Genomic DNA, 23,677 nt, shown 5'->3' on the forward strand with positions numbered 1-23,677 from the left:
AAAAGAAGAAACTTCAAAAGAAAACTTTCCGAAGATGCAACGTACTATATATATATATATATAAAATATGTGCATATGATGCATATTTGTACGCGTGTGTATGTACGTGTATCTATCATAAAATAAATAAAGAGAAAGAAGAAGACGGAATGATAGAACGATGGAACACGGCGTGCTGCTGTGCACAGGAGTAAAGATGGAGAATCAAAGAATTAATTATACGTGACGTCACTCGACTGGTTTCAACACTCGTCCCGAATGCAACGACGGACGAGAGTCAAGTCGAGTCCGGTCGAGACGAGATCGGATGGGACGAGACGGAACGGGAGGAACGGAACGAGACGAGACGAGACGAGACGAAACGAAACGAGACGAGACGAGACGAGACGAAATGAACTAGACGAGGTAAGGTGGTGGGCTGAAGAGGGAGGTAACAGTGGCAGCAACAGTACTACTAGCAGCAATCGAGAACTAGAAGCACTTTGTCTTCTAATACTGTCACATGGAAAAACATTGTCTTTCTCTTTCTCTCTCTCTTTCTCTCTGTTCGTTCTTCCTTGTCTCTTTCTTGCGAGAGAAAGAAAGTGGGAGTAAAACGGAAATAGCGCATTTCCAAACTTTATGACCGATAAATCAGTCGATGTAAAGCTCTTTACACGGACGATGCCACTCTTAATCTCCTCTCGAAAGAAAGGAGGAGGAGAAAGAGGAGGATGAGGAGGAAGAGAAGGTGGATGAGATGGAGATGGATGGACAAATGGACGGATGGACGGATAGACGGACGAATGAACCGACGAACGGGAGTCGCACATTAGCCGCAATAAGAACCACGATGGATAGGAAATTGAATGAAACCTTCGTAATTATTAATTAGGATGAAGCGAAGCATGTGTTGTATCTTCTAAATAAAAAAAAAAAACAGCTACGAGTATGGGGAACATAAGCGTTTGTATGAATATATAAATAGATGTATATTCATGTAGTATATATATATATATGTATGTAATATACATACATATTTATGCTTATCATATCATATATCATATCATATCATATCATGTAATGTGTGTATGTGTATGCATATATATAGATATATGTACATAATATGTAGTGTACTGTGCAAAATATGTATAAATTTCATGTGTGTGTATATATATATGTATTATATATATATATATGAGATGTTGACGAATCGATGTGTCGTTTCTTGATTCGAACTGACGACGTCACCGAGAGACGATAAAAGTTCGTCGCTCCAATCTCGTCGAATGCGCTTTGTACTTTGAAGATCAGCATTGGGTGAGGAGTCTACAAGGCGAATGGAAGATGTTGGTATCGTCACGTTTGTAATTTGATCGAACACCAAGAAAGAGAGAGAAAAAGAGTCGAATAGAAAGTAGAGAATATTCTAACGTAATATGACGTAAGAAAAGAGAAAGATTATTATAATATTACATATAAATGAATGTAATTTTTTTTTTACTCCTACTGTGCTGTCAAACGAAATATATTATTTATTTATTAATAAATTTTCTACGGTCCTCGAAGATTATTCATAGAAACACCGTTTATAAAGTATCTTTGAATTTGATACGCATGCATTTTTTCTTTTTCTCTTTCTTTTTTTATTTCGACAGAAGAGAAGATTTTAATATTTCTTAAAATTAATTTTGTCTATCATATGACGCAAATTATATATGACATAATCCTGACTTCAGCTTTTTTATTCCTTCTCTCTCTCTCTCTCTCTTTTTTTTCCTTTTTCATCACTCGAGCGCTCGAGTATCTTTCGTCGCACGAAATCTGTGCACCGGTTTGAGTTAACGAATAACGACGCTTTGCCTCGTCGATTAGTATGTCACGTGCATGCCATTTTGTGTCGATGTAAAATGCTAATTCACACCCGTTAATCCTCTCATGAATCATTTTTGATTATCGGGCAAATACGAATCGACTTGTCCAAACCTATCGAGGTCGAAACCGAATCGAAGTCCAAAGTAAAGACTCGAAGAGAGATCGGATCGATATATTTCATCGATGAACTTTTTGCTCTCTCTCTCTCTTTCTCTCTCTTTCTTTTGAATAAACATCAACTCTTCGTTGATTTAAAGATCGGAAAGAAAAAGAATTCGAAGAATGATATATCTGCGAGTATCGATCATAGATATATATATGTATATAAAAATTCGATCTTTTTCAGGAAAGACGAATTATCGGACGTTGTCGAAGAAAAAGAAAAAAAGAAAATCCCCAAGAAAAAAGAAAGAAAGAAAGAAGGAAAGAAAGAAAGGGGGAAAAAATATATGTACATATATTATCACTAAATTGATCGTAATCGTTCGAAAGTATACTACGAGTAGTATAATAAAAATCGTTAAATAATGAAAACAAACGATTTTGAAATTCTAATTCGAGGACGATCGTTTCATTGCTAAGTCCAATCTATTTTCATATTCCTATTCGACTAACTTTTAAGTTAAACACTATTCTGACGTTGTAACGATTGTAATAAATGTCGTCTATCAATCTCTTTTTATTCCTTTTAAACGATCGACTACGAGAGAGAGAGAGAGAGAGAGAGAGAGAGAGAGAGAGAGAGAGAGAGAGAGAGAGAGAGAGAGAGAGAGAAAGAGAGAAAGAAAGAAAGAAATAGAGAGAGAGAGAGAGAGAGAAAATAAAAAAAAATGAAAAAGACACATACACGTGTACGTAAGTAGATATAAATATACCACGCATAGTTCTTTACGTGAACTCTTCGCAATTATTTTTAATCTTGTTCTTTACGAGCATTGACAGACTACTAAAAAAAAAAAGATATGAAAATGCCCCCCTCAACTAAAACTTCGAGATTTCTCACGGAAATCTTTATTTCGTACGCGTCTTCACGATCGATGCCATCCACGGATAGAAGCAAAATCGTTTAGCGAAGCATTTACGCAACAATAGGTATGTACATACGTACTGGAGGACGATAGGTTACATCGACGGGACGTGAGACGCATTATGTTCGTGCTAAATTTTATTCCGGACCTTGAAACGACGGAATCTCATTATTGATCTGGCTAAACGAATCCTGATATATGTATATATATATATATATATATATATATATATATATATATATGATATATACAGCTGATATGATGTATGTGATATATATATATATATATATATATATATATATTTTCTAGAGATAATATATGTAGATACATTTTGTATCAGCAAAAATGTAAGAAGCTTTTGTACGACTGTCGAAAAGAACGATAGTTTCTTTTCCTCCCTCTTTCTTCTTTATATACCTACACGTGTAGGTATATACTTTATGTATGTAAAAATACATTGTATAAATATATATTTATTCTTTATGTTTATTCTCCAACATTTCAATCCGACTCGATGTTACGTTTCAACTATGATCTAACAGAGAATTGTTTTGTATCTTCCTTTCTGTCTCTTTCTTTTCTTTTTTTTTTTTTTTTTGATAATAGTTGTAAAAAATAAAATATTTATTGTAAAAAATCTTTGCAAAATATTTAGAACTATAAAGAGAGAGAAGAATGTGCTTGGATAGATATACTTATTTTATATAGGATGTTCCAGATTTTTTTTTAATTAAACTGTGCCAATACGTTTTACGAATAAAAAGAAGAGAAAGAAATGTTATATAAAGATATACTTACAAATTAAAAAATTATATATAACAAAAATGAAGTGAAATGATAAAGAACTTATTGTTACTATTATTAATACGATAATATATTCATCGTATGAGAATGAATACTAAACGACAAAAAAGAATAAAAATAAAAATTCAAGCGATTAAAATTTTATGAACGATACGTTTGTATACTCCAAAGAAAATAATTATTATCCATTAAGGATATTTATACTTATACATATATGATAAAAGAGAAAGCATTTTTATTATTCATAATAAAATCCAAAATTATTTACAAAAAATTCACTTTTCAACGATAAACTAATTCAAATACAACCTAAATAGCAAACACTTTGCAATGGAACAATAACGATAAATACAATGGATCGTTAGAATAGTTACACAATATCTCATTGCACAATAAGAATTTAATTTTTGTTATTTAACTGTTTAATAACAATATTCGTAAGTCTATATTGAAATAACACTTCTTTTTTCATTTCTATCATTAAAATATAATGACATAGTTGGATCAAAAATATATACCTATACATACATATAATTTGTGGCGAATTAATAATTAAAACTATGAAAAAAAATGAAAAAAAAAGGAAAACAAAAGGAGAAAGACATTTATATACATACATACATACATACATATATATATATATATATATATATATATAATTGTGCATATAAAGAACAATATTTGTAAATCAATTATCCTTGCATATCGTACAAATATTTGTTTATCTATTTCTATTGAATTCTTTCGTTTTACGAACGTACATAAAATTTACGCAGAAGAAGTTTCGAAACATTTTACGAAGCAATACGATGGAAAAGGCATTTGGCTCGCTCGTAGTCGGTCGGTCCGTCCTATTGGGTTCATTTGCTCTCCTGACAGAGAATTGCGAAATAAGAATCGTAGTGTTGGATATCCACGATAAGTGGATACGCCAGACAGAGAAACAGAGGAAGAAACAGAGAAACAGAGGAATAGAGAAATATATACTGATGGAGAAAAAGAGAAAGACACTGCAATTTATATTGTTCCAGCGTGATTCTCTCGACACAACTGATCCATACCAAGATGACCGACAGAAGCCGAGCATTCACGGAATATATAGCACCCCATTATATGGCAATCGAGAGATCGATTGCGAGATTTGTGATCGTTAAAACTAACGTTAGTAGGATGACCGCCAATAATAGTTAGGGAAAGCTCATATCAATCATCGATATATATATATAAAATATGTACGTATGTATGTATGTATATATATTTAAATATACACCCACATATCAATATAACACTGTAACCATCATAAATATAGTATATATAAAAATGGAATATGGTATATATAAGGACGATAATTCGGAAGCTTACGGTATCGATTCAACTCGAAGAAGAAAAAAAAAAAAGATTTTTCTTTTTCAAACGAACTATTCATTTTTTCTTTGGTTAATCGTTCGGCGTCTATCGTTTTGTAAACAAAGGATCGTCCAAGATATTTATCTTCGTGTAGTAGTATTGCTACTCTTCTCCTTTTCTTGTCTTTTTATTATACTTTATCTTTTTTTTTCTGTCTTTTCTTTTTTAAGAGAGATATAAAAAGAAAGAGAAAGAGAAAGAGAGAGAGAGAGAGAGATCTTTTTCTGGTAGAGATCAAAGAGTTAAGAACGTTGGTAATATGATAACACTTAACAATCCTTTTGTGTTTACATATTGTACACACGTGAACGGAAACGAACAAGTTATTTGCATTGCTATCTAAACAGACAATATAACAGTTTGTAATTAAAAAAAAAGAAGAATTTAATATCTCTTCAACTAATATAGATCCTAATTAAATACGATATATTATACATTAGTTAATTTTCCGTAGGATTTAAATGTATCATTCCTTCTTTCTTTTTTTCATCTATTCTTTTCTTCGTAAAATTTCCTTTTTTCTTCGTAAAAAACACATAGGGTTTAAACATCTCTCTCTCTCTCTCTCTCTCTCTCTCTCTCTCTCTCTTTTTTCTATTTTTTTTCAGCCCTTTATTTTTTTCATTTCGTATAATTCAAACTCGTATATTCATTCGATTATTAACAATTTCTCTAAATCGAATTATCCTTTTTTTCCGAAATGTCATCGATATATTTATTGTTTCTAGAATTATCAAAGTTTAACGATTAAAATATGAGATAATAACGTAAACGAGAAAGAGAAAGAGAGAAAAAGAGAGAGAGAGAAAAAGAGAGAGAGAGAAAAAGAGAGAGAGAGAAAGAGAGAGAGAGAGAGAGAAAGAGAGAGAGAGAAAAAGAGAGAGAGAGAGAGAGAGAGCTCGTATTTTATTCCGAACGTATCGACCTTTTAGTAAATTACGCGGTGCTTGCTCGAGGGTTCGCCTCGGCAATTACAGCTCTGGAGAAAAAGTTGCCATAAGAGAGAGAAAGAGAGAAAGAGAAAAAGAGAGAGAGAGAAAGAGAAAGAGAGAGAGAGAAAGAGAGAGAGAGAGAGAGAGAGAGAGAGAGAGACACAGAAATGGGCGGATACAAGCAATGGGCCCACTCTCGACGTCGCGATGTCGTCACTAGCCGTGACGAGAAGCTATTTTCAGGCCCCCTTTGAAAATTATATCAGTGGGGAAAGGAAACGGATCGTTCTTTCGAGACCAAAAAAAGAAATTCGTTTCTATTCGTCGAAAGATCGATTGTCAGGATTTAATTTATATATAGGAAAATAAGTACTTTACACGTATTGTGTGTGTGTGTGTGTGAACAATTTTTTCTTTTCGTACGATATCTATCTATAAATATATCTATTTGTATAAATTATATTATATTTTTAATATTTAAGTATATGAGCAAAGTAGTAAATTTATAAATGAATAGATACACGAATGATTTTTCTTATGTTACGAGATCTATCTATAAAAATATCTGTTTATAGAAATTGTATTATATTTTTAATATATTAAATATACAAGCAAAGTAATAAATTTATAAATAAATATGTTTGATAGTTCGATGATCGTAAAAGAGAAAAGGTTCATATCCTTTCCATTTTTCTTTTCTTTTTTTTTTAAATTTACCGTCATTTAATTCTTTTTCTTTTTTTTTTTTTTTGGTAAATAAATTTATTCCATATTTTTATCGTAACGAAAAGAGTTATATCTTTCGTGTTTATTTTGTTCTGTTTACATTTATCGCTATTCTGCGAAATAAATATATTCAATACTTCGATTGTAAGATAAAATTATACTTTTCTTCCGAGTGTAACCGATCGATTACGTTCCCGTAAAAATCTGTCAATAAAACATCAAAAGATATATTTTACATAAAGTAAAACTGATTGCCACCAGAGTGATAAAGGAACATGATAAAAATGTTCGAAAAACATGAGAGAAGCCTTTGGAATCTGCAGAGGTTTGTAGGTCACGGTGTAACTCGATTAGCAAAGTGATAACGATTCCCCGATCTTTATCGTTGATAAAACTACGTATCATTGTGAATTAACACGGTCTACGTTGCACGAACGAGATCTCGAAAGAGATAAGAGAAATTTCTCGATTCTACATGAAATATCTTATATACATACATACATACATACACACATATATATATGTATATATCTTTATCAAAAGTTATCATCAAAGCACGTTCGCGTTCTTCGAGAAGTAAAATCATTTTACGTTAACAATCGTGTACGATCTCTATGATCGAAATAACAACAATAATAATTATAATTTTTCTTTGTCTAATATGTCCCATAAGAATTTTCACGAATGATACGAAATAAAACAATTCATTGTTATATTTAAAATTAAACATTGATCCTGACCTGGGTCGTCGATTCGACGATGATCGAATATATGAAACGATTCGATTCTCTATCGAGTCGGTTCTATGCATGATAAATCATTAGCACAGTGGCATGTACGATTAGATAAAATTTTTCTTTATATAATCAAAACAATTTTATAAAATTAATTGATATGTATGACGATCGTAATGTTTTCTCTTTTGTCATCACGAAATTTTATTAAAACTTTAAATAATAAAAGAATATTAATTTCATTTAATTTTCTTTCCTTTTCATAATCATTCGCAATTGCAATTATAAATAAATCCTCTCAGTTATCGAATAATATCTTCTCAGTTATTTTACTAATATCCTCCTCTTTTCTCTCTCTCTCTCTTTCATTTGTAATAAAATAAGAGATTCCGTTTCGTTGGAATAAATCCATAAAGCGTATCTATCAAACTCGTATCGGGTTTTCAACGAGTTTTCAAATCCGTTCCGACGTATGCGTTCATACTTTATGGAACGACGCCTCGATTCTTTTCGATTTACATTACTCATTAAAATACTTATGATTATTATCAGTAATATTTTTTCCATTGTGTATTTCCAAGAAGATAGAAAAGAGGAACGGTGTGGAGCAAGGGGAACGATAGATCGATCATTATCGTCGAATCAAAATGATTAACGAATCGTCATAATATTATTAAAGTAAAGATAAAGTAAAGTATAGATAAACGGAAGATCATACGGATAGATTATACATATAAATAATTAATTAGCAAATTTTCAATAGAAAATGAACATGGCAATTCGAAGAGATGGTTGCATACATAGCAGGCATAAACTACGGATCGACCAAAGTCACATTATCAAAGTTAATGCAATGGTTACAACGCTTACATACGTATGCTCGCCTCCGAGACTGGAATGTAAATCTTCGAACGTGCGAGTTAGCGCCGGGACACAAGCAAACAAACAGACAAGCAGACGTACGTGCATGTTTATGTGTATATATATATGTGTGTGTGTGTGTGAGTATGTGTATGTGAGTGAGTGGGTGCGTGCACGCACGCACGCGTGCTATCACGACACCAATACCAAGCTGACGAGCGTGCAAATGCGTTCGTCGCCTTTAACACCTACGGATCGTTCGCAAACTTCTCGTTCCATGAGCTCGATTCGTATTATGTTTATATCAAACGAACCTTGAACGATCCAGCCCACGTCTCGTTATTTATTTTTTTTAATTTAAAAAAAGACAAAAGAAACAAAGAATTTTTTTTCCCTCTTTTTCTTCCTTTTCCTCTCTTTTCTTTTTTTACCCTTCAATTTTGTAATACAAGACTATTCTCGTAGTTTATTTCGGTTGGAAAAAAGAAAAGTGAATTCTCGTGTAAGGTCCGACATTTTGTTTCGTAGATGTTAATAAAAGATTTAAGAAAATGGAAGATGAGTAAATGAAAGATTGTAGATGTGTAGATTGTAAGTGACTCTTTTAACGTTATGTCTAGCATTGTATTCGATATTTTCTTTCGTAATTGTTAATATGAAATTTAAAAGACGTGTTTGTATTATTTCTCGTAGCTAATTATTTCGATAAACAGAATAAAATAAGAAGGAAAAAGGTTGAGTGAATTATAAATAACTAACAGATACTAATAGAATTCTAACGTCGCTTCCGGTTAAATATTTTTTCTTTTCTTTTCTTTTCTTTTTTCCGTAAATATTAATAAGAAATTTAACAGATCTATTTATATTATTCTTCATAGCTAATTATTTTGTAACTAACCAAAGAAATTTGAAATTGTATGTTAAATCTAATCTATCTATATCGTTCTTGTAGTTAATTATTTTGAAAAAGAAAAAGTAGAATATGCAATATATGCAAAAAACTCATTCTAACATTATGTACCACGTCGAATATAGGTATTTTCTTTTGTGCATGTAAATAAGAATTTTGGATGTATCTATATTCTCGTGAATAATTATTTTGATAAGAAGAGAAAAGAAATAAGGAAAAAAGTATTAAAAAAATAAAATAAAAGAAAAGAAAAGAAAAAAATATAAAGCGTACAATAAGTGACTCATTCTAACGTAATATCTCGTGTTAAATGAAATATATTTTTTCGCATACGTAAATAAGAAATCTAAAAGATGTATCTATATAATTTAACACGATCGATAAAAACGATGAATTACAAACTTCCATTATAATGAATTAAAACTCCAGAATTTGTTTACTTTGTATCGAAAAATTGAATGAACTAAATACGCTGAGAAATAAAACTCCTTTTCCTTTCTTTTCCTACTTTTCTTATTTTCTAACTAATCGTACAAGATGTGAAAACAATCAAGATAAATCGAGCGAAGTCGAAGAGAAGAAAAATAAAAATAAATAAATAAATAAATAAAATAATTGAAAAATTAACGAATTAATAAAAAAATAAATTACTAACAAATATTAAAGAAAATTATTATCAAATTATATCCCTTGACTGATTTATTTGTACGAATTATAGTCGCTATTAAGTTACTCGAGATTTACACGCATTTTATCAGTTATTTCCTTAACTGCTGGATACATCACGCTTAAACATGTATATATATATATATATATATATATATATATATATATATATATATGTATGTATGTGTATGTGTGTATAAGAACGTATATAACGTAGTCGTAGGTTAAAAATAATATGCGCGACACGATGGCCTCTAGAACAATGCGCGATAACTCTCTTCCGTGAACGCGATTCGCTCACCTACCAACGTTTGCTATGCAACCGAGGTGACCTCCGTTTTCCGTTTCTTCTATTTCCTTATCTTTCTCTCTCTCTTTCTCTCTGCACCCTTGCCCCATCCCCTCTTCTCTCTCTCTCTCTCTCTCTCTCTCTCTCCACAGAAAACTTAGCATAATCGGAAAACCTCCGACTAAGATCTATAACCAGCCGTGTAATGAGCTCGCTTCGCAACGATTCAGAATATAATAATGAAAGAAAAATGAAACAGTAAAGAAAATAATTAAAATAATAACGATAACGATAATAATAAATAATTAAAAGTAATAATAATTTAATCCGATTAACATTCAGGAATTACGAGCGTTTAAATTCATTTTACTCTTACTTTATCATTTACTAAATCTATGTTTGTATGTTCAATTAAAATTCGATAGAATTCGTTCTCTCTCTCTCTCTCTCTCGACTTTCTCTTTATTCAAGCTCGTTACGCAAAACCGTAGAGTGTTTAAAAATTCTACGTCTGTTTAATTCTACGAAATCTATTTATTCAGAGTAATTATACGAACGAAGAGATCGTGCCGTTCCTGTTTTTGTTCGTATTCGTTCACGTTGTTAGAAGGAATACTGGTATAGTGATGGTAATGGTAATGGTGGTGATAGTGGTAGTGAAGATGGGGGAGGGGGAAGAGGGAAGAAAGGAGGGATACATATACTCGCAAACATGAATCGAACATGACGAGGACGATCAACTCGTTCTTAGTTTCACGGTTGATCGTAAATCTCCTATCGGTTAGGTTAATGATCCTGATAATGAGAAATATGTGTGACAATCTCGTACAAAGCGTATTAATTTACGCGTTCTTCTCATTGAGTTTATTACCTGTTACATCTCCCCTCTTTTCCCTCCCTCCCTCCTTTTCTACCACCACCCTTCATCTGAAAAAGAAAGTTCGCCGAAGAAATGAACGAGTTAGTTCTTCGATCTTCACAGAACATGCGATCATAGATACATAATATACGTAGATAAATCTTTAGGCAAGTATAAATCTTCTAAAGGAGAAAATAGAAATCCGATAGATCTTGTCTCGAAGAGATAATATCTCAAATATCAGATAAAAGTTAGTCGAGATCGAATAACCTTCTTCTTCGTGGGAAATTTAATTAATATGATCGTTTGTATTATTAATAATATAATTATCGATATTAATAATTAATATAATTATATCAATTATTTAATATTAATATAAATATAATTGTTTATATTATTAATAGTATAATTATTGATATTAATGTAATCAATATAATTATATTATGTTATTATATAAATGTTGCAAAATACTCGACAAATCGGACAATTATTGCTCTTGAGAATAACGCCATTAAATTATTTATAATTTTACGCATTTGAATTATTTATATTAAACTATCGGTACATCGTTCGATATAATCAAATTTTTTAATTTGATAAGATAGATCAATTCTTTTTTTATTTATTTTTATATCTCATGAAATACGATTTCTGAACGAAAGAAACGAACAAGAAATACGGAGCCTGGAAACGTTTCTTTGGTTTTAAAATCAATTAAAGATTTTTCTTCTCCTCCATCTCTTTTTTTTGTGACAGCACCATATATCGTTTTATCTTTGACTACAAGAAGAACAAAAATAAAAATCTTTAACATTGCTTTAACTCGAAAACGAATATCACTTTTGATTTGCTCATGTTTGTACGAATCTTTTTTCTGTTATTTTAATTATAGAAATATTCCTGTAAAATTTAAGAAGGTTTTGTTCCCTGTAAAATTCAACTATGTGTGTGCCTACATTCGATTATAATTAGTTTTTAATCGATTTGAAAAAATTGGTGTCGACGATCGTTGATAATAACGATTGTGTATCGAATTATTAATAATCGATATTCAATTAATTACGAGACGATAAGAAAATGTCGGGCGTATATTATTCTAAAAATGTTTTTACTCGCTATTCGATCTGTAACGATTTAAAATTATAAACGAATAAAAAACGTAAATATTTCATTAATTATTAATTTAATCCTAAATACGATATTGCGATTATTATCGATTACGTTGATTGTTAATCAATAAAAATATCGAAAGTTGTCGACACTGGAAAAGAGAAAGTTCTTATGTGATTATTCCTTTTTCTTCTTTCGCTATTGATAAAATTTCAATCCTGTTTCTTATATTTAAAAACATCTTCCGTAGATGAGATGCACAGAGAGAATCGATATTACGCAATCGATGAACGAGGACTTCGGGTAAAGCAGAAGGAAAGTTTGCTGTAACGTTATAGAATGCTATGCGAAATCCAACGAGAATCGATCATTATCGATTGCTTTCTCGATCGAAATGTCGAATGGAATAACTCGAATATATTGGATATTATAAACTCGTATTCGTATCTATAAACACGTATATGCGTTCCTTTCTACGACATTATCTTTTTTAATCCTTTTTAATTTATTTTACTAAAAAAAGAAAAGAAAAGAAAAAAAGAGAGAGAAAGAAAAGAATATATATATAATTATGATATAACTATAATATAATTGTAATATATATATATAATATAACGTAAAATTTACAATATACATAATTAACAAAAAAGAATTGGAAAAAGAAAAATAAAAAAAAAAGATTCATGATATAAACTACAAATTTTGTAACAAAAAAAAAAATAACAGCAAAAAAAAATGAAACAAGATTAATATACACACGAGTATGTAATTTCAAAGTTAAATGACGTTGTAGAAGGTTAAATCGAGAAAGTGTTAAATTACATGGGTACGTGTGCATGTATCCATATATATTATATATATGTGTGTGTGTGTGTTCCTATACCCATACCTATATATATATATGTGTGTATATGTATGTAAATATATATATATATCGACCTTCGAATTGACGATCTCTACCCGAATATAATCCGCAACTTTCGGCCTTCCCTTCGAGGCATATACATAAGTTTCGATTTGCGCAATCGAGTCCGCACACAAGCTCCTGCGAATTGAATGCGCGTGACAGGTTGAAAGGTGACTTTGCGATTAAAATACATTGGCAAAAGAAGAGAGAGAAAGAGAAAGAAAAAGAAAAAAAAAAAAAAAAGAAAAATATCGAAATAATATTTTCAACTAGAACTTAATAATTCCAAATGATATTGTAACATCGTAAGTACATTATGTACACAAACACACAAACACACACACACCAAGAGATAGAAAGAGAAAGAAAAAGAAAGAGAGAAAGAGAGAGAGATCGCATATTACGAATAAATAAACATATTTGCAATCTACCTCGTGATAAATGTTTCTTTTCTAACCTAACTAATAAGTCACTGCAAGTTTCGTTAGCTTAAGATAATAAAGTGACAAGTAAAAAAGAAACAAGTAAACAAACAAAAATATAATAATAAAACGCAATATCTCTCGAATCTCTTGGGTGCATTTCTCTCTCTCTCTCTCTCTCTCTCTCCTTCTCTCTCTCTCTCTCTCTCTCGAGTAAAGTTTCGCGATCCACGGAAAAGCACTGGGCGAAAGCGTCACGTGGTACAGACAGCGTTGTACCGTGTGACATACAAACGTGTACGACGGCGAGTGTACGAGCGAGAGAGAGAGAGAGAGAGAGAGAGAGAGAGAGAGAGAGAGAGAGAGAGATAGAAAGAAAGAGCAAAAGAGAGCGAGAGAGAGAGAGCATATAAGCGCGGACGTAGAGACCACGTCGACCACGAGGCGCGAGTGTCGAGAGAGAAAAAGAGAGTGAGAAAGATAGATGGAAAGAGAGGAAGAGAAGGGGTAAAATAAAAAAAAAAAAAAGAGTAAAAATAAAACGAGAAGAGAGAAGGAAAGTTCGACGACGAGGGCGATGTCGTTTGAGAGGAATGCGCTTCTCGTGGCTTGTGACAGGTGGAACGAGTGAGTAAAAGAGAGACTCTCCGTGTGTACCTACGTATATATCTATGCATGCGTATGTATATGTATGAGAGAGAGAAAGAGAGAGAAAGAGAGAGAATGAGAATGAGAAGAGGGAAAGAGAGGAAGATAAAAAGAGTCGCGTGGCACCAACCTGTCGCTCTTCTCGACTACGGTGAGGGGTGCTAGTTCCTGAAGAGGTGGTTCCGCCGATATACCCTGTGCTCTCTGTTTCCTCGGCCTTGGCTTTGTCGGTGTTGCTGGGGGTATCGGTGACTTGTAAGGTAAAACGCTGAGGAACTTGTCGAGATGACTCCTAAGTTCTTGTATCTCGGCATCGCGCTGCGAAAGTAGGGCCTCGAGTTCGGCTATCCTGTCGTCCTTGACGCGTAGGAGCTCCTGAAGTTCGCGGAGCTTACCCATCGTCGTGGTGACCGGTATGTCGACCGGGAATCTTGGCGGTTGTTGTTGTTGCTGTTGTTGTGGTTGCAATTGTTGTTGTTGTTGTTGTTGTGGGTGTTGGTGTTGGTGTTGTTGCGGATCTTGATATTGTTGATATTGTAAATGAGGATGATCCTGATGGCGTATAGTGCCACCGATTCCTGTGCTATTATTGACGGCGACCGCGGCTACGGTCTGCGAGGAAGCGTCCTCCTCGTCGGCGAGCCGGTGCTGCGTCGACGAGAAGCACAGCGAGTCGAAACACACGCGCATAGACACGCAGGCGTCGCCGATCGGCCCCTTGCACTCGTTATTCTCGTTCATTCAAAATATTATATTGGCCACGAGCGTAAACGTACGCGCTTTTTATCGCGCTAATAATCACTCTTAGACGCGGACGAAACGATACGGTTATTACTACTACGACTATGATTACTACGACGACGACCACCACGACGACGACGACGACGACGACGATGATTATGATTAAGAGCGATACCCGATTCGCTGAGATACGTACACGGACACGTTTTTAAGAGGATAAAAAGAGATAGATAGTGAGGAAGAGAAAGAGGAAGAGACTGTGTGAGAGACAGAGAGAAAGAGATTAAGACGGCTCGTTTTCTTGACGCACCGTCAACGTCGATCGATCGATCAAAAACCGCGGATTTCGCGCCCTCGAAAGAGCGAACAGTCGAAACACGTTCGACCGTCCTTTGCGAGGGCTACTCCACCAGAGCGCGAGACACCGACGACTGTCGTCGACTCGCCACTGTCGCTCGGGCCACGATGCGCATACTACGCGACGATCGTGCACGAGTACGCACGAGAGCGAGAACGAGAAACTCGGCTCCCTTCGGTTTACATCGTCCGACTCCGCCGATAACCCGACCACCTCCTACCTATCTCCCTCGCTCTCATCGCCTACGGTCCATCGTCCTCCCCCCACCATTCCCCTACTCCGCGTTACGATTCACAACTACGTTCTATTCGATCGGTCGACCATCATCGCCGCTGACTTTACAGCGATAATCACCCGTCTTCTCATTGGTCGAAACTTTGGCGCCACTTACAAACCGCGTAATCCCTTCTTCGACACATTTCCAGGATTCACTTTATGATATTTTCGAAAGATTTTTACGGTCTATCTCGCAGTTTATTGCGATAATTATGTAAGTCAGATATCACCTTCCGCCAAGTATCTACGGAATTATGACTACGCAGATCCTCGTGATTCTGCTTACCCACTTTTTTGTCTCGACGTAACTTCAGTCGTTTGAGACGAACACGTCGGTACCGTCTCTTTGATCATTCTCTGAAGATACCATCGATGCTTCTTCTTCGTCATTCTGTTCGCACTTTGATGTCAACGATATTTTATTATATTGTAAAATACTCAAGTATTTGGTTGAAAATGTAACTACATAAATCTGATCGAAGGTTGTCGAAGCGATGTCATTATGGCGGACGTAAAAAATACGTTACTACGATTTGAACGCCTCTGCTCGTTCGTTTCAACATTAAATCTTCAGACGCTTTTCAGTAGGTAATGATGGTTTGCAGATTTATCGATAATCGATACTACGAACTATACTTACTTGCTATTATCTTTTTGTAGGTTTACATCAGGTTAGGATGTTTTATGGAGATTCTGTGATTTATATTACTTATACAATTGTATTCGATGTATAAATAAAACTTGAGATAATAACGTTGCATTTTATTTGTATATAAGTTTAAATGCAAATTAATTTATGAAAATAATGCTGTGATAATATCACAGATCAAACATGGTAGACGTTTCTTAAAGTTATTGTACTATGTGTTACTTTTACTACGTACAATGTTGTTAATATATCTTATCATTTATATATTAATTTATTGCGCTATATAATATTACAATGCGTAAGATGTTTGATACAAAATCTTTTACACGCACTATCTAATAAATTACTACGTATGAAATATTATGTTCTAATGAAAAGTAAGTCATGACTTGTATACGTAACCTTGTACATGATATTTTTATCAGGAACATTTGTTCATTATTAATTGTTTTCAATAGTTAAACATCATACATACGATTAATATCGATTACAATCCCTGAGTATAATTTCAGGTATAATACTTGTATAAAAATGAATTATGAATTACGATACATAATTGTATAAATAGCGAAAAATTTGTCAACGCTTTCGACAAATACCTTGATATACGTACGAATTTTAAGTAATATTAGAAACTATAATAAACGATTAAAAATAGTTTCAGTCTTTGTAAAAATAGTATTACGAGATCTAATCGACGAAGAATAAAATGTTTTATTACTAAAAAATAAACGCATAAAGATCAATTTTTTTATACTGGACGGTTATCTGTTCCACTTACCATCTGCATTTATACCAATGAAGAAAAAAATAACGCTAAGAATACTTTCTGCTTTTGTTTCGAGCACGCTTCTATCTCCTTCTAAAGAACTATCTTGTACGTTCGCTTACATATTCATTTGTCACAATACATATTTCTAAAATCGACTATCGAATGCTTCTTTTAGAAGTCTCCTTGAGGTCTATGTTTTAACGATCGTCCATAAGGAGATAAGAATGGAAGAATACTACGATACATATCTAGTTTCTTACGTAATTCTCTAATTTTTGCATCGCGCTGTATCAACAAACCTTTAAGTTCTGCCACTTTCTCATCCTTAACACGGAGCATCTCTTGAAGTTCCTTGAAAGTATTAATGTGATCTATCGTTATTTCTTCGTCAACGACAAAACTAACCTCACCATCATGCGTTATCGTTGGTACCGTCATTTCCATAGCACTTTCTTCTATATTATAGGACGACTGTGGAAAATTATTTTCATTGATACATTGTCGCGTAAATTTGGAACACAATAGATCTAAAGAATGACGCGTTGATTCCATATTCCTCGGCGTAATTATGGGATTCATATTCGTACTTATAATTGTATTTTATTGGTCTAACCTATTAAATGATGAAAAATTGAAAAATCGATGAATAAATTTATACCAACGTATTATTTATAATTACTTACCAATATTTACGATAGAAATATCATTCCAGAACACTTTAATCAAAAAAATAGCAAACGGTAAAAGCCACAAGTATCAATTGCCGACGTGCGTGCTCGTACTGAGTCGAGTTAATCCAGCAACCTTCGTGTATTCGATTATATGATTGGCGAGCTCCAAACTGGAAGATGAGTTACCGACGGCGCCACTACGGAAAATATATAAAACTACATCTATTATGGTATCTTCGATTTTATTCATTTTTTTTTTTATTACGATAATTTTTGATTGAATTATTAAATACATTACTAACGTTATATATTATCGTTGAAATAATTCACTCGATAACGTGAAACTTATTATCGACAACAAAAAAACGATTTTAGCAAGGTAACGTATTACTTGGGCAAAATCTCACCAGAGGTCTCCACATTTGCCTCGATGATTACGCAGAGTTAAATCAGCGTATTCAAACGATCTTCAAAAATATCGTTCGTGATCGTTTGATTTTACTTTGGTCATGCGAAAGAAAAAGAAAAAGAAAAAGAAAAAGAAAGAAAAGAAAAGAAAAAAGAAAAACGAGGAAGGAAGGAAGAAAAGATAGAAACAACAATACATGTTATTACGCAGTGAATATAAAAAGGAAAATCATTTCGAATTATAAAGGATATCACAAAAGCTGGCACCAAAACCATATAACACCAATCCCGATAATTTTCTTTCCGAGTTCATTCGACAAATACATTGGGATGTCTCATATTCGATGGGGTTCGCACTGCGACGAAGGATAGTTACCTAGTTAGAAGTTCACGAATCGAATGCCCGAAGGGAAACTAGGAGGACTTTTGTTGGGAGCTAACCATACGCACATGTACGTGCGTATGTAGTGGTTCTCCTCGAGGAAGCATAATGTCATAATGGAATAGCGATGTTAGTAATAGCGGTTGAGAGAAATAGAGAGAGAGAGAGAGAGAGAGAGAGAGAGAGATAGAGCGAGTTACATAGAGAGAAAGAGAGAGAGAGAGAGAGAGAGAGAGAGAGAGAGGTCGATTCGTACCTCCTGCCAGTTAGAGGTGGTTGGTGGAGGTGGTGCCGGTGTAGCTCGCGAGTCGGACCAATTTGCATCGCATTGTGTACTCGTTACGCCTCCATCTGCCGTCGGCTGGCACACACTCGCGTCGGCGTCGGGACACGTCGCGGCGATGTAACCACCAGTGTTCGTTCGCCCCGGTGCGTCCTGGCAATCAGCGCCCTGGGATAGGAGCCGTGGAAACCGCGGAAACCCGCAACTCGATTATCGTTTCTGGCATCGTTATCGTTATTAGTCGCTCCATCGCCTAGCTAACGTGGTACCCTCCTCTTCCACCCGCACGCCGCACCAACACCCATACCCGCACCCTGTCCCTTGCCTGGAGAACCAACCCCTTGTCTATATCACTCTCACACTCGTTGGTACCTTCAACCCCTCTTTCCTCTTTAACCTCTCTCTTCTCTATCTTTCTCTTTCTCTCTTTCTCTTCCTGTCTTTCTCCGTCTCACTCGACGGAGTCTCAATCTGATTATACGCTTTGTCAAAGCTTTAGCACCGGCAGAGAACCGATACCTTTCCATCGGTGCCGATGTACGTTCCCTTGAGTCCGTTCCGCCAGCTGCTTAATCATTAACATCGTTCCACCGTTACCGACCACTCACTCACTCTCTCTCTCTCTCTCTCTCTCTCTCTCTCATTTACTCATACTCCCTTCTCTCACTCCGAGACCAGGATTCTCACTCTCGAAATGGTCTCGGAGATTGGCAGGAATGGCGATTAACCGTCGCCTCTATCGACGATGCCTTCTCTTAATCGACAACTGATTCTATGGATCGAAACATTACCATCGAAGATAAGGAGACTCCAGGAACATAACCGAATGGACTTTGATCTTCGATATCGAGCTTTGATCTCGTTCATTCTCCTTTGTTGATTATACTTGGCCGCCATTTAAATCGATTTATAAACCTTATCTTTGCCGTTCGTTCCATAGATCGGTCAACGTGTTATCGCGACAACGTAATTATATTTGTCACGATAGATTTCTTTTTTTTAGATCTGGAGACCGAACATCTTTACTTCTTCCTTCTTACTCTCCTCCCCCACCCAATCTTCTCATTCCGTCACTTGGATGGCCAGCTAACTCCTTTTATTCCCTTGAGATCACAGCTCGTACTCGGAGTTTTCGTTTCCGTTGTACCAGAGAAAAACGATTGTCGCTCGTAGCGAATCAATTCATTATCCCGATCGTATTAAACGTCGTCATCCGTTGTAATAGTTACGTCATTATCATTTACGACGAATTTTTTCATTCGTGCGACTTTTTTCTTTTCTTTTCTTTTTCTTTTTTTCCCCATTTATTTCACCTTAATTTCCCATCGTATTGTGAATTAAAAACGAATGAGCCACGGGACACGCGAACAAAGTTCACGAACAAACGTTCACTAAGAGAATAACAAAACGTTTTCGCTTATGTACGTTCTCGTAGCTTCATTCTCGTTCGTTTCTCGTAAATTTCTGATAAACGTGAAGATTATCGATCGAGGTAAGATATAATAAGAAGATTTTCTAAGGCACGATCTTTCTACTATGTAAGTCTTCTCTATGTAAGTCGTCGCAGTATCGAAGAATGGAAAACTCGGAGAAACGTCTTCGTTCATCCCCACGGATACTCGAGAACTTCGCTTTGATCTCGTGCCTACTACTCATCCTCTTCAACCTCTCTCTCTCTCTCTTTTTCTCTCTATATCTATCTATCTCTCTTCTCTTCTCTTCGTCGTTTCATAGTTCGGCCGTTCGTGGCCCACCCTCGAAAATATCAACTAAACGATAACCGTATTTATTATTCATTCGTCCGCTTCGTTCTCTTCTCTCTCTCTCTCTCTCTCTCTCTCTTTTTCCCCTATCCTTTCGACCCTCCAATTTTATAAAGTAGTTTTTCAAAGAATTTCGCGAGCGCGAAACGCCGAGGGTGAGAAAGTCTGGCGCACGATAGAGAAAAGGAAAAAAAGAAAGAGAGAGAGAGAGAGAGAGAGAGAGAGAGAGAGAGAGAGAGAGAAATACTTAGAGTTCACGATGGGAACGCAATGAAGCAAAATTTGAACTTTTCTACCCTCGTATAGTTCTCCCAAATAAAATCACCTCTTATACGTATTCACGTTAAATCAATTCAATTAATCTCTTCATCGCGTTTAACGTCCTTCGACGAAAGGTACTCTATACCTTTGAAACTCGTGAGTCGTAATTAATGATGTAATTAAATACGATTAATCAACGATAATTTAACAAAGTTCTTACAGTTTTCACAGGTTCGTATATAACGTCATGGGCGATATGTTTCAGGAGAGAAAGAGAGAGAAAGAGAGAGAGACAGAGAGAGAGAGAAGAAAGGAAAAAAGAAAAAGAGTAATAAGTTCACGTTCAAATTTTCTGGAATTAACTACAAATGAGAGATAGAAATGGAGAAAGAGATAGAAAAAGAGAGAGATAAAAAGAGAAAGAGAACCACGAGCATGTTCTTTGGTTCAAAATGAATTTTCGCGCGTTAGAGATTTTTTCAAGCGTGCTATAAAATGTTTTCAGAGTATTATTTATGGTCTCTCTCTCTCTCTCTCTCTCTCTCTCTCTCTCTCTCTCTCTCTCTCTCTCGTCCTTGTATTCCTTTTTTTTCAGTTATGTGTAAAAATGATATTTATAAAAAACGTACATTTAATCGAGCTCCGTTTAAAAGTAATAAAAACATATTCTCTCTCTCTTTAATTTTATTTAATAACAAAACGAGAGAGAGAGAGAGAGAGAGAGAGAGAGAGAGAGAGAGAGAGAGAGAGAGGTATCAAGCTTTCAATGTTCCTACCTATGTACATATAAAATATACATATATGTATATATATTTATATGTATATATACACATATATATGTGTGTGTTTATACATATATGTACGTGCGTATAGGATGACGGTTTGATGAATCGATATCTCTATTGAGAGAGGAATGACGTTGCAGTTAGTTCGCGAATGTTCGAAGGAGAAAAATCGAGTAGGGAAAATCCCAGCAGAAAAGCGTTTGAAAATAAAGACACCCGACATATCGCGTTATCGAGATTAACGCGAACGAACCTAAGCCCAATGGTTTCCGTGCCGGTTCGGAAGGTACGAAGGGATGCTGTTTGCCCGTCGAATTCGAGATATCAGTTACGCGGCTGACCTATCGCGTTTCCGATATTTTAAAAGCGGATCAAAAGATAATACTCATTCCTACGATATTACCTATCTTTTTTTTTAAATATATATGTGTCTGTGTATGTGTGTGTGTGTGTGTACGATGTTAATATAACTACAGTTATATTTATTTATTATAGATTTTCGATCAAGGAGAAAGAATAGAAACGAAAAGAAAATAAGAAAAAAGAAAAGAGAAGAGAAGGAAAATTGTTTTTTCTCTTTTCTTTTTTCCTTTTTTGTTTTCGTACTCGTTTCGTTTCGTTTCGTTTCATTTCGTTTCGTTTACGTTCTTTTTCTCTTCTTTATGCATTTTAATTTTCATTTCGTCGATTGAAGAATGTTAGCTTATCAGTTAGTTACGTTAGTCGTTAGTATAAAATTCGTTCGAGTCTATTCACGCCTCGAGAATAATTCAATCGCTCGTGGAAGACGGTCGGTCGGTCTCATTTCCCAAATGAAGCTAGTAGCGACTGGCATATTACGTTTAATCCGGCTCATTTTGTCTCAAGAGTCGAGTCCTCGAAATGTCTCTCTCTCTCTCTCTCTTTCTATTTCTCTCTTTCTCTCTATCTCTGTATATATATATATCTCACTCTCTCTTGAAATCCCTATAGGGGGATGATGGCTGAGATTAACGAGAACCACCAAGAGAATATGCCAATTTGTAGCTCGTTTTCTCGAGATTACGACATTCTTCGTTACTTTCTTAAATATTTTTTTCCCGCATCTGTCTCTCTAGTTTCTTACATTTTTAATGATTAATTCGTTAAAATAATTCACCGTAATTCTATTCAGAATTCACGTTTCGTCAATTAAACTTACGTGTATTTATAATCAATTATTTAATTGATCACGTTGATACTGTCTATACGGAGATGAGTAAAATTAATAGAATGGAAAATGATTTTTATAACATCTTTTTTTTTTCTTTTAATATCTCATTTCTGTTTCTCTAGTGATCCAAGTCTCAAGATGAAGGAATCCCAACGAATATGTGTGTGTGTGCGTGTGTGACGAGAGAATTCCTTCGATGAACTATTTCTCTCTCACGGGTAGTCATCTTTTTTCACCCTTATTGACCTGTCACACCCATAACCGAGTATTCTTCGTCCCTAAGAATCCTCCTCAGAAATTCACTTCGCGTTTTAACAAACTGGATTCATCAAATTCGACATCTATCGATCGTTCACTAGCTCTTACCTCGGAGTTTTTCCTCTAGATCACATTTTCTTCGATATGAGATCAGATTTATCATCTTCCATTACATTATTCATAGTTAAATAAAATTATTCGATTGAATTAACAAACGCATTCGTTTATCCATTTGTTTACTTCACGTTTTTATCTACGAATATTCAAATGGTTTCATAAAATATTTTTAGTTTTTTATTTTCTTTTTAAAAAATTTTTCAAGTATTAAATTCTAAAGTTCCTATCAACGTATCGATAACAACTATGTAGTCATTGGGTAATGGCCGATAAAGAAGAATGATAGGGTACAGATAAAAGGATATATTGACATATCACTGAGATCGGTATCAAGAAGGTTACAGGACAGCGCCAGGATATTCCCTATATTGACACGAGAAATCCCGTGCTAAATCATCCGTCACCCTAGAGTTCAACCCGGTGCCACGAACTTAAGTCCCTGTCTGTCTGTCTACCGTCACTCAAGGACACGTTGCGATTCACGCCCCTACCTTACTCTCCCGTACCCTACCCTACACTATTCTACTCTACCTTCTCCTCACTCCCCTCACCTCCCACAACCTCCTTATTCGCCCTTTTACCACGAAGCTCTTTCACACAAAAT

At 34.6% G+C, this 23,677-nt stretch overlaps 1 protein-coding gene across 2 annotated transcripts in view; it reads right to left on the bottom strand.

The window, feature by feature from the left end:
* LOC127066356 (cGMP-dependent protein kinase, isozyme 2 forms cD4/T1/T3A/T3B) overlaps positions 1-14,898 on the bottom strand; it is a 47,038-nt gene extending 32,140 nt beyond the window's left edge. Inside the window, exon 1 of one of the 2 annotated variants that reach the window (XM_050999974.1) lies at positions 14,288-14,898. In XM_050999974.1, the coding sequence (XP_050855931.1) occupies positions 14,288-14,898 (611 nt within the window). The remainder of the gene's footprint in view (positions 1-14,287) is intronic. The other variant, XM_050999977.1, reaches the window with a different exon arrangement.
* Between the last annotated feature and the right edge of the window lie 8,779 nt (positions 14,899-23,677).

Source organism: Vespula vulgaris, chromosome 9 (assembly GCF_905475345.1).
Source record: "Vespula vulgaris chromosome 9, iyVesVulg1.1, whole genome shotgun sequence".
In the NCBI taxonomy this organism is placed as follows: domain Eukaryota; kingdom Metazoa; phylum Arthropoda; class Insecta; order Hymenoptera; family Vespidae; genus Vespula; species Vespula vulgaris.